The 18,417-nt window shown below is 40.3% G+C and overlaps 1 protein-coding gene across 2 annotated transcripts in view; it reads left to right on the forward strand.

Moving 5' to 3' along the window:
* The window catches only part of LOC140716834 (CXADR-like membrane protein), a 112,642-nt gene that overhangs the window by 76,730 nt on the left and 17,495 nt on the right, over positions 1-18,417 (forward strand). For both annotated transcript variants that reach the window (XM_073029789.1, XM_073029788.1), the window contains exons 2-3: positions 5,091-5,248; positions 12,789-12,993. In XM_073029789.1, coding sequence (XP_072885890.1) covers positions 5,091-5,248; positions 12,789-12,993 — 363 coding nt within the window. The remainder of the gene's footprint in view (positions 1-5,090; positions 5,249-12,788; positions 12,994-18,417) is intronic.

Below are 18,417 nucleotides of genomic sequence, written 5' to 3' on the forward strand. Positions count from 1 at the left end.
GTGTGTGTTACCTTGACTTCCCCTTCCTGAAATCTACAGTCAATTCCTTGGTCTTATTGATGTTGAGTGCAAGGTTGTTGGCATATAATATAGCAAAAATTAGTGGGAAGGTAGATGATTGGGAAACTTTTAAAAACCATCAGAAAGCAAGTAAAAAAAACCATAAGGAGAGAAAAGAAGAAATATGAAGGTAAACTAGCCAATGATATAAAAGAGGATACAAAAAGTTTTTTCAGATATATAAGTAGTAAAAGAGAGGTGAGAATGGATATTAGACCACTGAAAATTGATGCCGGAGAGGTAATATTGGGGACAAAAAAATGGTAGAGGAGCTTAATAAGTATTTTATATCAGTCTTCACAATGGAAGACACTAGCAGAATGCCAGAAATTCGGGAATGTCAAGGGGCAGAAGTGAGTGTTGTTGCTATTACTAAGGAGAATTTGCTTGGGAAGCTGAAAAGTCTGAAGGTAGATAAGTCACCTGGGCCAGATAGACAACACCCCAGAGTTCTGAAAGAGGTAGCAGAAAAGAATGTGGAGGCATTAGTAATAATCTTTCAAGAATCACTAGATTCTGGAATGGTTACTGAGAACTGGAAATTGCAAATATATCTCCACTTTTTAAGAAGGGAGTGAGGCAGAAGAAAGGAAATTATAGGCCAATTACCCTGACCTCAGTGGTTGGAAAGATGTTGGAGTCTACTATTAAGGATGTGTTTCAGGTTATTTGGACGCACATGATAAAATCGGCCAAAGTCAGCATGGCTTTCTAAAGGGGAATTCTTGCCCGACAGTCAAACAGGACAGACGAAGGAGTCAGTGGATGTTGTTTATTTTCAATTTTCATAAGGCATTTGACAAGGCACTGCACATGCTGCTTAACACCAGTTGCTATGTCTAAGCCCTGTTAATTCTGAATTTATTGCAGTTTTGAACAAGTTTCAACGTGAAACTGAAATTCAATTTAAGTGATTCTATTGTACAGAAGAAAATTATATTTCAAGTCAATTATTTCATTTTTAGGACCTAATTTTTAGGTCTGCATTTACTGTGGAGTAAGTCAACAGCTTGATTTAGGTTAGAAAAATGTCCCAATGCAGCACGCAAAGGGATAATCAAAAATGAATGAGTGAATTGCCAAAGAATGTGGTATAGAGGTGATCATAACTTGGTCAAATACACCATCTGTTCACTGTATTAAGATGTATATCCTGATTATATTCATTTACTACATTATTAGTGGTGAATATGATATTATTAAAATTTGGTCTATATTGGTACTCCTTGCATGCTATTGCTAATTTTATGTGTTTGCCAGAATTTATGTGGATTTTGAGAACTTTTCTGGAATTGTAAATTATGAACATTTTAAAACAACGATTCAAACAAATTGTGCAGGACCTTTATTTCATTTATTCTGCATTTTTATCTCTTTGCTATACCCAGTCTATCATAAATAAGAGTATATTTCTTGAAGATCTGCAAATGTGATGACATCATTTGGTTTTGTTTTAAAAACATCTTCAAAAGTTCTACCACTCTGTATGAGAAGTTAATGATAATGGTTTATTTGCAACATAAATAGTCCAGCTGGCACAGTAAGGTAAACTATTATTCCATCCTTAAACATAGCCAGTGCCATGTCAAGTAGTCTTATGCCTGCATACTTTTACTGACATTTGTTGACAAATTGAGAATCATGACCAATTCTGGATGTTTTATTGTCCAGGTGGTGAAGTTCCTGAATTCATTCATTTTAACCAGTGGGTAATGCGATAAGTAAGTGGGAAGGAATTTTCCTTTCCAGGTCTGCATTTACTGTAGAGGAAGTCAACAGTTGATTTAGGTTAGAAATATATCCCAATGCAGTATGCAAAGGGATACTCAGATATGAATGACTGAATTGCCAAAGAATATGGTACAGATGTGATCATAATTTGGTCAAAGAGATTACTTTTAAAGAGACCTCTAAGGGACGTCAAGGGGCTGACTACATTTAAGAATGGAATGTTAAAGCCTGGAATGTACACTCAGTAGCCACTTTATTAGATACACCAGAGCACCTTGTTTATGTAAATATCTAATTAACCAAACATGTGGCAGAAATCCAATGCATAAAAGCATGCAGACATGGTCAAAGGGTTCAGTCCAAACATCAGAATGGGGAAGAAATGTGATCTAAGTGATTTTGACTGTGGAATGATTGTTGGTGCCAGAAGGGATGGTGTGAGTATTGCAGAAACTGCTGATTTTCTGGGATTTTCATGCGCAATAGAACTTACAAAGAATGGTGCAAAAAAACAAAAAAAAACATCCAGTGAGCAGCAGTTATATGGTCAAAAACTCATTGTTAATGGGAGAGGTCAGAGAAGAATAGCCATTCTGGTTCAAGCTGACAAGAAGGCAACAGTAACTCAAATAACTATGGTTACAACAGTGGTGTACAGAAGAGCATCATTGAATGCACAACACATTGAACCTTGAAGTGGATGGGCTGCAGCAGCAGAAGGGCACCGGCATACATAAGTACACTGCATTTAGCTGAATGCACAGCTGCTAGTGATAGGCCAAGTGTTGTGGCCAGGTTGAAAGAATGAAGACAATGAATTAATTGAAGGGCTGAGTGGATGAGAAATGAGGATATAAGAATGAAAGACTGGAATATTTTTTACATCTATGTTGTTGGTAGACTGGGTATCAATGCAGATCACCATTGCTTCTGCATTGGCGAATGCAGAACTGGAATGATGGGTGTGGGGGACCTGTTGCAAATTAAAGTAGAGCCTGTAGTGGTTCAGATGAGCTGAAATTTACTGAGTATATTGAGATGACAGCAAGAGGGGCATTCGAGGGATACAATAGAATTTACAAAAACTATATGACACATAAGCAAAGATTGACAATCTACCAATGTGCAAAAGAATGCAAATTGTGCAAACAATAATTAAATAAATAATACGGAGAAGTAGAGTCCTTGAAAGTGAGTCTGTAGATTCTGGAATCAGTTCAGAGTTGAGATGAGTGAAGTTATCCACACTGGTTCAGGAGCCTAATGGTTGTAGGGTCCTGAACCAGCATGGATAACTTCAGGTGTATATTTCCCAGTTCTTCCAGGGCTTTGCCACAGGCAGCAAATCTTCTCATTGATCATATTTTAAACAACAAAACTAGTATTTGCTTAGACCATTCAGTTGTTCATAATCTCTGTAGTGCAGGGATTTGAAGACTTTTTCTCATGTTTGCTGCTGATAGGAATATATTGAATCCATACAGTTGAAGCATATTCTGCTCTTATGCTTTCTGTAATGTTGAAATGGGGTCAAGTGTAGTGTTGCAAAGCTTAACCCATGCACAGCTAGACAGTTACAGGGAACTTGATTGATAGTCTGCTTTTAATTTCTGGTGCAATAAAAGTACTGATGTGAAATGACAATCTATAGAGAGAGGAATGGCAGCCAAACAAAAATCAAATTAATGTTGGGTAGGTGGGTCATCTTGCTTTAATTGATATGGATAGCATTGGGCCAAACCAGTTGCATCATGCTGCACTTTTGGCTGTATTACAGAAATATTTGGCATGGTAGTGATTCCAAAAGTGCTTTATGAAACAGTATCAATATCTTCCAAGAAATCCAGGAAAGAGGTTGAGGAATAAACGTTAATTCGCAAAACATTTTGTGGTGAAGTGACGCACCACAAAAGAATAGCATTCACTTTACTGTAATCATTTTGTAAATCATCACTATGTCATATAATTCTATCTCTCCCACCTCCCCCAACACTGGTAAGGAAATCAGTACTGTGGCTTTAGCTCTGCTTTGAATTCTGTTCTTCTAGTTTATTTTTGAGTCATTGAGTATGATAGCAAAGAGATTCTAATGAATCAGTCCAAGATTTTGGTTTGGATACAACTTCAGGTATATTCATTGTGCAGAGTATGTATAATTCATAGATAAGGTAATTAATGCCATTCATTATTATGATCAGAATATTAGGCTAATGCATATGGATAGACTTCATACCCCAGAGAAGACTCGCTGGACCCTCAGGGGATTGCAAGAATCCAATATCAAATGGTTACTTGTGCTGGTCGTGAACTTATAGCAAAGGACTAGCACATAATCATCGGTAAAGGAAGTGTAAGCCAACATAGATAAGTCATTACAGATCTATCCTTGGTAGGAATATCACCTGTGGAGTGCAGACAGATGAACTTAATTGCAATGCTTTCAGCAATCCAAGCTTGAAAATGGAGAGGGCTCAAAGGACGTTTATGAAAATGGTTCCAGGATTGAATGGCTTGTCATATGAAGAGTGTCTGATGGCTGTGGGCCTGTATTCACTAGAATTCAGATGAATGAGGTGTGGCCTCATTAAAACATATCGAATGGTGAAAGGCCTTGATAGAGTGGATGTGGAGAGGATTTTCCTATAGTGGGAGAGTCGCAGACCAGAGGACACCACCTCAGAAAAGAGGGGCATCTTTTTAGAACAGAGATGAAGAGGAATTTCTTTAGCCAGAGAGTGATAAATCTGTGGAATTCTTTGCCACAGGCAGCTGTGGAGACCAAGTCTGTATGTATACTTAAGACAGAGGTTGATAGATTCTTGTTTGGTCAGGGAATGAAAGGATACGGGGAGAAGGGAGGAGATTGGGGCTGAGAGGAAAATTTGCTCAGCTATGATGTAATGCAGAGCAGACTCGATGGGCCAAATGGCCTGATTCTGCTCCTATATCTTATGGTCTTAATACATTTCCTTTTTTTTTGTGTGTAATTATATACAATAAAACAGTGGATTAGCCAGTTGGGCTGAAAAAGGCTATGATCAAGGTGGGTGTATATCTGCTCCTATTGAGGGAAGATGTGGCCCTGAACTTTCAGGCAAAATTAGCTACTTACAGTATAATTTTGGACCTTTCTGGGAAAAGGGAGAGATTCATATTTTTTTTCTTGAGGAAGTTTTACTACTCTCTGAGAGATTAACCAGTTTTGGAGTGTTCATGGTGATGCAAGTCATGTAGTCATGTACGATTTCAGCAGGATACTTACTAATAGTGTACTAACTCTGCTCCTCTCTGTTACTTAGGCTCTGCTTGCTTCTGGAGTGCAATTGCTGAAAAAGAAATAAAGATGATTGAAGAACAGGATGTTATTCTACCATGTCAACATCGGTTTGGTCACTTAGTAACAAAGGATCTGGATATTGAGTGGCTTTTACAAGACTCTGAACCAAATCAGAAAGTTGTGAGTATATTTTAGCAGATGGTTTACATTCTAAATTAATGATTGCTCTAATTGTGTTAATCTTTTTTAAAATACTACATTGCATTGTAATTCAATTTAGTTTCATCAACTGATTTATTTTTACCCAATTAAATTTTTTAAAAAGTAATGAACATTTCATAATTCTGTCTCTTACCCAAGATCCATTGACAGGACTGTCCTGCCAGGCACATTATTTCTGCTTGTTCTTGCTCCTCCAAATTCACTTCCTCATACCTTGACTTCAGTCTGTCTTCCCTTTCCCACCTACATCTGGGACACCTTACATGGCTTCCACCATTTGGGCAATTTCTGATTCCCTGGCCACAACCACCTCATCTTCACTATGAATGATAATGTTTTTACACACCTCCATTCCTCATCAGGAAGTTCTTAAAGCCCTCTGATCCAACCAGTTCCCTTCCACTGACACTATCATCTACCTGGCTGAGCTTGTTCTTGCCGTGAACAGCTCCTCTCACTTTCTGCAAATCAAAGATATAGCCATGGGCACCTGAATGGGCCCTAGATGTGCCTGTGATTTTGGCTGTGTGGAATTGTCCTTGTTCCAAACCAAGTCTGGCACCACTCCCCAACTCTTTCACTGTAACATTGATGACTCCATTGGCGTTGCTCCTTGCACCCTGTGCAGGACTCATCAATTTTATCACCTTTGCCATTAACTTCCACCCTGCTCTCCATTGCTGACTCTACCAAAACATTTCATAACTGTTTAATTCAAGAAGTCCCTCACTTGTGAAGGATTAGAAGAGATTTCTCTTGGAATAAAAGCACTGAATAATCTAAGCTGGCAAGGAAATAATAACCTAAGCATGCAGACAAGCTTCTCTGAGGCTTTGATTTATGCCTGCTTTGAAGGATATGGTACTAGTTCTGTAAATGACCAGATCCTAATTATCCCATATAAATATGGCCCAAAATATTTCCTGTTAAAGTTAGGGGCCCTATATGTTCCATAAACTGATGAACTTCTACGTTTCCAAATCAACTGCTGCAAGAATCATGGAAGCATGGACAATTTGCTTTGGTGCAGTTGTATAAATACTGAATGTCCAGAAAATACATTATGGTTCCAAGGGGTGTTATGAGATGGTTACAAATGTTCTGTCATTTTGCTACCACAGCTAAGGAGAATGTTGTCATCAATCTTTCTTTTATTTGTTCCTCCTCTCCACCTCATAGTTAATTAATCATGAGGTTAGTTAACACAAATGTAAACTTGTGTTCCTTGCTGCTATGGTAGAATATCTTAGCATTTACATAGTCTGTACCACAGTATGTCTTTAATAAACCAAAACATCACACCTGCACCCTACAGTGGTGCTAGAATGTTTGTGAACTCTGTAGAATTTGCTCTGTTTCTGCATAAGTATGACCTAAAATGTGATCAGAGCTTCACATAAGTCCTAAAACTAGATAAAGAGAACCAAATTAAATAAATAACACCAAAAATTATACTTGTTCATTTATTTATTGAAAAAAATGATCCAGTATGATATGTATTTGTTGGAAAAAGTATGTGAACCTTTGTTTTCAGTAACCGGTGTGATCCCCTTGTACAGTAATAACTTCAACCAAACATTTCTGGTAATTTTTTTATCAGTCCTACACATCAGCTTGGAGGAATTTTAGGCCATTCCTTCTTACAAAACTGCTTCAACTCTGGGATGTTGGTGGGCTTCCTTGCATGACCTGCTTGCTTCAGGTCCTTCCACAACATTCCTGTAGGATTAAGGTCAGGACTTTGACTCAGCCATTCCAAAACATGAATTTTCTTCTTTTTAAACCATCCTGTTGTTGATTTACTCTTATCTTTTGGATTATTGTCATGTTGCATTATCCAACTTCTACTAAGCTTCAATTGATGAACTGCTACCCTGGCGTTCTCCTGTAAAATGTCTTGATGCGATTTTGAATTCATTATTTCCTCAACATTTCCAAGTTGTCCAGGCCCTGAGGCAGCAAACCATGATGCTCCTTCCACCGTGCTTCACAGTTGGAATTAGGTTTTGGTGTTGGTGTGCAGTGCCCACTTTCCTCCAAACATGGCAATGTGCACTTCTGCCAAGAAGTTCAACTTTTGTCTCATCTGTCCACAGAACATAGTCCTAGAAGCATTGTAGAACATCCAGGTAGTCTTTTGCAAACTTGAGACGTCCAGCAGGTTTTTTTTTGGAGAGCAATAGTTTCCTCCATGGTGTTCTTCCATGAATACCATTCTTGTTCAGTGTTTTACTTATAATGGACACATGAACAGATACTTTAGCAAGTTCTGGAGATTTCTGCATGTTAGGAATGATTCATTTTGGAGGGGGGAGGTGAAATATTTGTGAGTGTGCTTGGAGCAATGTTCTCCCCCATCACACCCTCTGCAGGATCTTTGCACTCTGCTGACTACGTTCACCCATTTGAAAATCTTAAAATCTTTCTAGCACATGACAGGTAATAACTTAAACATACCCTTTTAGGAAATCACAAAAAATCTTTTAAACTTTTGAAGTACTTCTGAAGTCTACAAAACTATAAGACCATAAGACATAGGAGCAGAATTAGGCCAATTGCCTCATCAAATTGTTCTGCCATTCCATCATGGAATCATGGCTGATATATTTTCCCTCTGTGGTGAACTACATATACCTGTCTGGACTGCTCCTGTGGCTCCTCCCACAGACCCCTGCTGACTGCTCCTGTGGCTCCTCCCACAGACCCCTGGATAAAGGCGATTGAGGCCTGAGCCCGGCCTCATTCTCCAGGATGTAGTGTTGTTCATTCTTCCAGTCAATAAAAGCCGATATCTCGCTTCTTACGTCTCAGAGTGAGTTATTGATGGTGCATCACCCTCTCAACCCCATTCTCCTGCCTTTTCCTGTAACCTTTGACAGCCTGACTAATCAAGAATCTATCAACCTCTGTCTTAAATATACCCAAGGACTCGGCCTCCACAGCTGTCTGTGGTAATAAATTCCACAGATTCACCACCTTCCATCTAAAGAAATTCCTCCTCATCTCTGTTCCTCCTGACGGCCAATTTGTACACAGCAAGGCTGCACAAAATTTATTTTAGTTTTTTTAATTTTTATTTGAGATAAAAATGTAACTTGATGTGATGAAATGAAATGGAATGGAATGCGACAGCGTTGCTTCTCGAATGGGAAATTATAATCAACACGCAAGGGGCCCCTTTTTGGGTTTTGGATGAGGTACTGATTTATGATAGAATAACACAGAGTTTACATCCATTCCACCTAATGTACTTAGCCAGCTTCCATTGCTTTGATATTTGTTTCAGCTCTTGGAGGGACTACCTGACTTATGTTTCAATTATTTGCATTAGAGTTAAAGACATTTGAAGCTAATGTTGAAATTAATCAATGCCACATAGTCTTTAATCCTCCATAAATACTGGGTCAAGTTCCACCGCTGTTTCACATCAGTCTTTCAAATGAATAATATTTAAACCAGTTAATTAAAGTGTACAACAAAATAAAATTTTACCAAGAAAATTAAATATGTAAAACTTTAATAAATTATATATATAAAACAAGGTTAGATGAGGATGGCATTGTGGAAGCCCCATTCAGTGTATGGGAAGATATGCATGATCACCGTAATCATTTCAGCAGTAAATCTCCGAAACTCGAGGAACTTTGGCTCAGAGTTTATGAAGTGGGGCCCGAGGTGCTGACATTGCCAAAGGAGGGGGGATTATCAAGACATTTTGAGCTGAAAGGCAGTCACACACCTTCTGATAGCTGGTGGTTTGGGATTCATAAGAGGCCAGAGAAGAAGGGACTGTAGAACAAAGGGGAAGTGGACAACAGCACCATTGTAGAAGATGTTCACTTGGGAGATATATAAAGAAATGAATTTGTCAGGGGATTTCCAGTCAAAGGCGTGGTAACATTCTCCATTCCAGGAACAGGAGTCCAAAGATTGTCCTATCAGTCCATTGACAAGGTTGGAGAAAAATGAAGGAAGGAAGGATTGGATCAATTGTCATCCATGTAGGAACTAACAATTACATTAGATCCTTGTTCTACTGAAAGAGCTTGAGAGATAGGCTGTATGTTACAAAGCAGTGCTGAATGTCTGCTTTTTTTATCTGAGCCCTCACTGTCATCAATGTGCTTACATCATCAGTGTTACCAACAGTGCTCCGGAAAGAAAGCTAAGGAAGTGGGGGAAGGAAAAAGCAACTTATGGAACTATCCAGTCAGCAGATGGTCAAATTATGGATCACTTTCAGAAGTGTTAAATTTTCTGAATGCTTGGATCAGTTGGATGTGGTTTTGAAAAGGCCACATTCTAGCTTGAAACATCCTGTGGTTAAGGAACATCAATATGAGCAACAAAGCACTCCCTGTGGTTTCCTTACATCCAGAAACACGGCTGCAACTTCATAGAAAACCCAAATGTTTTATGATTCATTTGTTCAATATCTGAACACAGACATTATGTTGGACATTAAGGTATTTAAATTTACTGATTAAACATGCAATTTTTCTCATTTTGATCCATAGAATATTCAGCCTATGGATGTTAGACCATCATAACACATCACCATAGGTTAAATAAAATTATTTGAATTTGTCACTTTGAGAGCTGGTGGTGGGTTTTATGATCATCATTAGCATGAAATTAGCTGAGCGGTGGCATCAGCGCTGAACTTCAAGGCAAATGGTCCCGAGTTCAAATCCAGCCAGCTGCTTGCACAGTTTCCATCCATGCTGAGTTGAGCGTTGAGTTAGCGACTTGGCCTCATGAAAAAAACAGTCAAATGCCACGCAAATGGCCGAAATCCCACCTGATGCGCCACAAGGCGCAAAAAGGAACAATTAATATGAAATACAATGATCATTGCAAGGGCAGGAGTTCACTTGCAATTTCAAATCTTCATGAGATCAGATTTTATTCATCCAGTAAGACATTGCTGGTCATTTACTTTAGGAAATATTTAATGTCTCTTCTGTTCTGTAACTTCAAAATATTAAACTAATTCAAAGGAAGATGCGGGAGTCTGAAATGTGGGTCTGACTTTGTGTTTACTTTAAGTGATGTGTGTGTGTATCACATGGTAGCATGTTTTACATATAACCCATAATGAATTATTTAAATAGATAAGAATGCTTAATCAACAAATATATATAGATTACTCAAATATTACTGAAACATTATAAACACAACATCTTCCTTTTGTGAAATTTAATTTTCTAGATCCCCAATGATCCTACTTTCCTCAAGTATCCTCAGCAATTTGGCTATGAAGCTGACCAGCCATGCTTTAATATTTCACTAACATCACTGTGATACACTTTGGAAGATTGAACTTGAACATGTAGTACAAGGTTAATGACAATGTTCTTAACAGAGGAACAGAGGGATCTTGGGGTCCTAGACTATAGATCCATCAAAGTTGCTGCGCAGGTTGATAGAGTGATTAAGAATGTGTATGGTGTGTGCTGGCCTTCATTACTCAGGGGATTGAGCACAATAGCTGTGAGCTAATGTTGCGGCTCTATAAAACTTGAGTTCAAAGTAAAATTATTATCTAAGTGTATGTATGTTACCCTATACAACCCTGAGATTCATTTTCTTGTGGGCAGTCTCAATAAGTACAAGAAACACAATATAATCAATGACAGGCCACACCCAATGGGACAGACAAACAACCAATGTGTAAAAGGCAACAAACTCTGCAAATACAAAAAGAAATAATAATAAATAAATATCAAGAACATGAGATGAAGAGTCCTTGAAAGTGAGTCCATAAGTTATGATCAGTTCAGCCGGAAACGTCAACTGTTTACTCTTTTCCATAAATGCTGCCTGGTCTGCTGAGCTCCTCCAGTAGTTTGTGTGTGTTGCTCGGATTTCCAGCATCTGCAGATTTTCTCTTGTTTAGGAAGGGGGAAGAAGCCAGAATAAGAAGGTACGAGGAGGTGATAGGTGAAGCCAGGTGGGTGAGTGAGGGGTAATGAAGTAAGAAGTTAAGAGATGATAGGTGGGAAAAGTAAAAGGCTGGAGAAGAAGGATTCTGATAGGAGAGGAGAGTGGACCATGGTAGAAAGGGAAGGAGAAAGGCATCAGGGGAGGTGATAGGAAGGTAAGGAAAGGGAAAGAGGTAAGAGGAGAGCCAGAGTAGGAAATGGAAGAAGAGGGAAGGGGGGGGGCAAATATTATCGGAAGTTAGAGAAATCGACGTTCATTCCATCTGATTGGAGGCTACTCAAACGGAATATGAGGTGTTGCTTCTCCAACCTGAGGGTGGCTTCATCAAGGCAGTAAAGGAGGGCATGAATTGGCATGTTGGAATGGGAGTGGGCATTGGAATTAAAATGATTGGCCACCGGGAAATCCTGCTTGTCGCGGATGGAGCAAAGGCGTGTTTAATGGTTGAAAGACCTGCACTGTGCTGTACTGTTCTATGTTCTTTCACTTGTCTCTTATATCCTTGATACTTTCATTGAGAACTATTAAGGGGGAGTTTTCTTCTTTCGTTGCAGATACTAAATGTGGAATATAGTAACAGTTGAATATATCACTCTGCTTTTGTGAAGTACTTCCATTGTGTGTTGAACAATAATGATTAGCTGGTTGATTTATTCTGTTTTATAACAGCATTAAAGGATGCTCAGGATTATATTAATGAACAAATATCTTTGGCAATTGGTAATCAATGAATAGCTGACATGGTAATCACATAAGGAAGTGATCACAAAGGGCATCACATTGGTACAGGTAGCAGAGTTGCTACCTTGAAGCTTTAGAAATGTGGATCCAGTCCTGACCTCAGATGCTGTCAGTGTGGAGCTTGCCTGCTCTTCCTTTGACCAAATGGGATTTTCCCCAGGTGGTCTAGTTTTCTCCCACATACTGGACGAAAGGTGTGCCTGTTGGTAACTTATTTGGTGAATAATATTATCTGAGGAGAATAGATGGGGATATAGGGAGAATAAAATGGGTTTTGATGTAGGATTGGTGCAAGTCTTGTAGCTTCAGTTTTTGGTCTTGTTTGTCTGGTGGATTTGGAGCTCCTTTCCGGGGAACGCGCGATATTAATACGCAGCAGCCTCTCTGGACTCTGGATTGGGGATTGCCAAACGTTATGTGGATTTTCTGGTGTAGTCTGTTTTGTCATATGCTTTTGTGATATCATTCTGGAGGAACATTGTCTCATTTTTTAACTGCATTGCATTTGTGGTTTCTAAATGACAATAAACTGAATCTGAATCTGAATCTGAAGTGACTCTATGGATTGAAAACCCTTTCATAGCTTTTGTTCTGGTTGGGAGGAGATGCAATTGGATAATGAGAGAGTTGTAAGTTGGAACATCATAGGTAGTTAACTAAATGTAAGACATCCCTATTGGATGATCAATGCCACTGTGCTCTGAAGAATATCAAAGTAAGACTCAAAACTTATAATGCCATTGGGACCCCATTTTATATTTTCAATGTTGCTAATAGAGAGTGGTCTAATTCTGTTCTGATTGGTTCACAGGTGATCACCTACTCATTGGGTTCTGTGTATGAGAACATAAGTGCAAATCAGATAGGAAGAATCTCCTTTGCAGGAAAATACAAGACGGGCGATGCTTCCATTAAAATTTCCTCCCTGCAGGCAACAGATTCTGGACTGTACACATGCAAAGTAAAGAATGCAGGAGAGTATGATTTGAAGCCTGCTATTAATCTTGTGGTTTTGGGTAAGTATCTGGGAAGATACCATAAGATTATTTAGCATTTTTAATATTCCTGTGTTATTTTAATATTGAACCTTTTAATAAAGTACATTTTTGTGAGCATAGTACTCTAAAGCTATATGGCAAATTACTGGCAAGTATTCTTAGTTTGTATTTTGATCTGAGTTACGAATCAGTAGGCTGTATTCAATTAGCTTACTATATGAAATGTTTTTGAGCATGTGCTTCTAATAAAATAAAATCAGCCACACCCCATTTCCTGTTTATAAAGCTTTACTTCCTATTATCACACTGTTGTCACACTTAGGCATGAGCTTTTGGCATTATGAATTCTGATGTTCACGTCTGTAATTAAAACATTTCATATTGTTGAACTCTTCCACTGATTCTGGCATTGTGCTGTCTCAGAGAAGATCTTAAACACTAATCAATTCAGCACCTGTATTTGAACTTGCCAAATATTTATGATTCAAATAATATTGCAGTATTAAGTCAGAGCCTGTATTTATTGACAACACTGTTACAAAGCAGAATGGAGATTTTATTGGACAGTTTTCCTGTCAGTCAAGCTTGATGTTCTCATTGCTACAGCGACTGAAATTGATTTTAAGCACGTAGATTGCTTTTAACGGGATCTATTCACTGAACTTCAATGAAAATATTATCCTGCTGTTATTGAGAGAAGTTGTTGTAGTTTGATTATTTTACTCTTTAAATATACTGGTTTCTAATTAAATAGCTTGCTTAACTACAAATCATTTCTTTTAAATGTGTCCCTTGTATATAAAATCAAGAGACCTATAATTCCATCTGTTTTCTGAAGTTATATTTGCATTCTAAATTTATTAGGTCATCCTCTATGGTCTGCCCTTTGGGCAATGCATCTATATTTCTCTATGTGATTAAGCACATTTAGCTTTTATTTTAATGAGTAGTTTCTGATCACTTCCTGTGCGGCCAGGAAGTAGTAAGTAGGAAAGCACGTTGGTTGGCAGTAGGCCAAAGGTTTCTGTTAGGAGCGAAAGAAGTTTCTATCCAAAGCCATCCTGTTGTTTCCCCAGTAGAAGCATTGCTTATAAGTTGATGTTATATTGTTTAGAAGTTAAGCTAAAAGTATCAATAAGATTTTGCTGAAAAAGAATGTTATTTTTGAGTTTATTAGACACTAATCTAGATGCTAATGGTTTATACATAGTATTTACCTGTAGTATTTACTTGTTGGAATGTTATAATATTCGCATGCAGGAAACTGAGCTAAGTTCTTACTTACCTGTGTATATTTACTTGTGGGAATGGAACAGCGAGGTGATGGCACTGTATTTTGTTGTTTTTCAGTTTCACTCCTTACTCACTCTGTCATGCCATTGAGTCTGAAATAAAACCAAGGAGCTGGGAGGCTTTTCCCTGACTCTCATGTCATTTTTGAATGGAGTTTGGCTGACTGTCTAGTTGATGTTACAACACCTCAGCAAAGGCAGTACAGTGAAAAAACAGAGATCAGTTGGTGCTTCAACAACTACGGCTACAGGTAAAACCTCCTTACATCTAAAAACTGCATCATGGATCAGAAACAAGGTGATAATGCTTCCGTATCCAGCTTTAAGAGTTCTCATACATCAGCTCCAGTTGCTAGGGCAGCAGCAAGAGCCCGCGCCAAAGCAGAGGTGGCAAAAGCATGTGCTTCATTTGCTGAGAAGGAGGCAAAGCTTAAGATGGAAAAAAGCAGAACTGCAATTAGAAGAGGCAAAATTAGAGGCTGAACTTAGTGTGTTTACCCTTCACCGATTGCACAGGCCAAGCTCTTAGAGGCAGCTGAAGAACTGAAGGAGAAGTTTGAAAGGGCCAGCAAAGCAGTGTCAGAAAAGGACATTGCAGAGCGTACAGGCGAATACATGAAAGCACAGCTTGAACTTGGCACATCACTGAACCAAACAGCTTTTTCTTCTGCTTCCCTAACTTCAGTGTTTTCTGACGGCAGCTTTATTACTTGGTGATCTCCTTCAGAAGATGGCTCACACTGACAACCCGACACCTGTTGCGGACGACACATTTATTGATACCTTCATATCGCTTTCCAAAGATTCCACTACAGGGATAATGAGCAGTGGATGATGCTAGGACAGCTCCCCACCCTTGCGACGTACCACTGGGCACTACAGCACAGTCATTTGTTCCCTGGGCTTCCACCAGCCTGGCACCTGCAGCAGAACACCATGCACAATATCTGGCTCGCCGTGACTTAGTGAGCACAAGCCTTAACCAGTCTGATGACAAACCTGAGATCTACAGAGCATGACAGTCATCATCCAAAAATGCCACTAGGGACCTTGGCCTCACAATGACAAAAGTCCATGTAAGTAACCCTGTCATCACTCTAGTGAAGATCTGGTAACAGCTCCAGGAATGTTACGCCATGCCAGAAATTATTGAGGAGTCTCTGTTGAAGATGTTAGAAGATCTTCCTAGAATCTCTGCCAAGAACCATGTCAAGTTAAGGGAACTGGGAGACTTTCCCTTGGATCTTCAGTGTGCTAAGGAAGAGAGGTACTTACTGGGTTTGATTTACCTGGACACTGCCCACGGTGTCGGCCCCATAGTGGAGGAACTCCCCTATGGATTCCAGGAAAAGTGGATATCTGTTGACTTGAGGTTCAAGGAAGAGATGGTGGCCACTTTCCTCCATTCGATTACTTTGCCAGGTTAATCTGTCATGTAGCATGCAAAAGTAACAACCTCAGCTTCACAATTCCGAGTAGCAGCGGGAATCAGACAGATCTATCTTCAAGAATTGCAGCACAAAGGGCTCCATATCAGTTCACAAGATGGAGATCTCTTCTGCTTAGGAGTTGCATGTAGATTCCTCTGTAAAAAAACAGCGAAGGGCCAGGGAGGAACTGTCCCATTCATAACGAGCCACACCCACTCAGAAAATGCAGCGGTTTTACAGCCAAGACTCTCAATGAAAGAAAGGCCTTTAGAACATAGAAATCTACAGCACATTACAGGCCCTTCGGCCCCCAATATTGTGCCGACCATGTAACCTACTCTAGAGACTGCCTAGAGTTTCCCGAGCGCATAGCCCTCTATTTTTCTAAGCTCCATGTCCCTTTCTAAGAGGCTCTTAAAAGACACTATTATATCCACTTCCACCACCATTGCCAACAGTGCATTCCACACACCCACCACTCTCTGTGTGAAAAGCTTGCCCCTGACATCCCCTTGGTACCTATTTACAAGCACCTTAAAACTATGCTCCCGCGTGTTAGCCATTTCAGCTTTGGGAAAAAGCCTCTGGCTATCCAAATGATCAATACCCCTCATCATCTTATACACCTCTGAGGTCACCTCTCATCCTCTGTTGCTCCAAGGAGAAAAGGCCAAGTTCACTCACCTATTCTCAACCTTTCTTGAAGAGAATGAAATTTGCTTTAAGTGCTGCACCTCAGTGACTCACTTGGCAAAGGACTGCAAAGCTACAGCGAACTGCGTTGAGTGTGTTAGCACTCACCACGACACAGCCATGCACCCTGGTCTGGCATCTCAACCCCGCAAGTCTTCTAGGTCCTCATCAGACAATGATGGGAAGAAAGAAGGAAACCCTGCTGTCAAGGCTGCTGTTAACTCCCAATGCACTGAAGCTATTGGTCCAGAGTAGGTAGCTAGGTCTTGTTAGAGTGTATACTCAAGGCCAGCGTGAAAGAGCCGTCAGCATGTACATCATATTCGATGACCAAAGTAACTGCTAATTGGCCAGGTCAGATTTCTTTCAGCTGCTCAATGTTAAAAGCCACTCATCTTCATACTCGGTCAGAGCCTGCACTGGTAAGACCGAGACACCTGGGAGGAAGGCAGAAGGCTTCCAAGTTGAATCACTCAATGGTAAGGCCAGCATTTCTCTCCTGCCACTAACTGAGTGCAACAAGACACTCCATAATTGCTCTGAAATACCAACACCAGATGCAGCTCTTCACCAGCCACATCTGAGAAGTGTGACAGCACACCTTCCAGCACTTGACCCCAATGCAGAGATCCTCATCTTGCTTCGGAGAGACATTGTAAGGGTGCATGAAGTCAGGCAGAATGTCAATGGACAACATGATGCCCCTTTCCCACAGAGACTGAAACTGGGCAGGTTGCTGGTGGGTGATGTGTGCTTGGGAAACGCACATAAGCTGAGTGTGGGCACATTCAAGACAAGTGTGCTGGAGATGGCCGTCACTCCCTGCAACAGCTTCATGCCGTTGAAGGAGAAAGTCAGTCAAGACAGGGAGCGACGCAACAGTCCATCCAAGATTAGCAGGGTAACAGAGGAGACACTTGAATTAACTGTGTTCAACCAGACAAAGTCTGACACCAAACCTGCCCATTCCATTGAAAACAATGGACAAGGAAGTCTGCAGGGATAAGGCAAATAGTTGGGTTGCTTCTCTCCCCTTAGAGTTCCCCAGCAGTGTATACCCAACAATCATGACTAGGCCCCTACCCGTCTCACCTCCCTAAAGTGCACTCTGTAAAGAAAGTCAGAGAAAGATGTGGAAATTCGTCATAGACGAGCAGCTTCATTGTCAGGATTCAACAGGAAACCTTACCACTGAATGTTTCCGGCACTTTTCAACCATGTGCTTGCTCATTAGAGCTCACAGACACTCCAACTAGCTTAATAGGTATAAGGGATGGCACTGTTGCAACTTACAGTGTACTCCAAATCAGTTGTCTCAGGCCAGAGATGCTGTTGTCAGTGCTGCTCAGAGAGAAGCCTTCCCAGAAGAGTTTGCAACACTTGCTCTTAGGAAATCTGTAGCCAAAGGCAACACTGTTCTGGAGCTCAAACCTATCATTGAGAACAATCTCATCTGCATCGTAGGCTGGCTGAAACATGCACACTTGGACATAATCCCCTTATCTTGCCCAAGGGCAGCCATATCTCCATGCTGCTAGTACAGCACTGTCATGACCTGGTGAAACATCAAGACTGGAAGGAGCCATTAGAGCAGCAGGTTTGTCGATCATAGGAACTAAGAGGCTCTTCAACTCAGTTCTGCATGAATGTATCATCTGCCAGAAGTGCTGTGGCAAAATGGAGGAACAGACCTACCTCCCAAGCACCTGCTTTCCCTTCATGTATGGTGGGTTGGATGTCTTTGGACCCTGGTTAGTCACTGCCAGATGTACAAGAGGAGGCTAGGCACAAAGCAAATGGTGGGCAATGCTGCTGAGGTGCTTGAGCTCAAGAGCGGTCTGTGGATACTTCAAGTAGCATCAGTCCACTCAGGTGCTTTTTGCGATCTGTGGGCCCAATTTTGCAGCAGGCAGTAAGGAACTAGAACTAGAGAAAGAGCAACAGGACACCAACATGCCGAGTCAATAAGGATGCACGTGGGAGCTCAACCCTCCCTCATGCCTTCCACATGGGTGGCTCATGAGAGT

Source organism: Hemitrygon akajei, chromosome 26 (assembly GCF_048418815.1).
Source record: "Hemitrygon akajei chromosome 26, sHemAka1.3, whole genome shotgun sequence".
NCBI classification, from domain to species: domain Eukaryota; kingdom Metazoa; phylum Chordata; class Chondrichthyes; order Myliobatiformes; family Dasyatidae; genus Hemitrygon; species Hemitrygon akajei.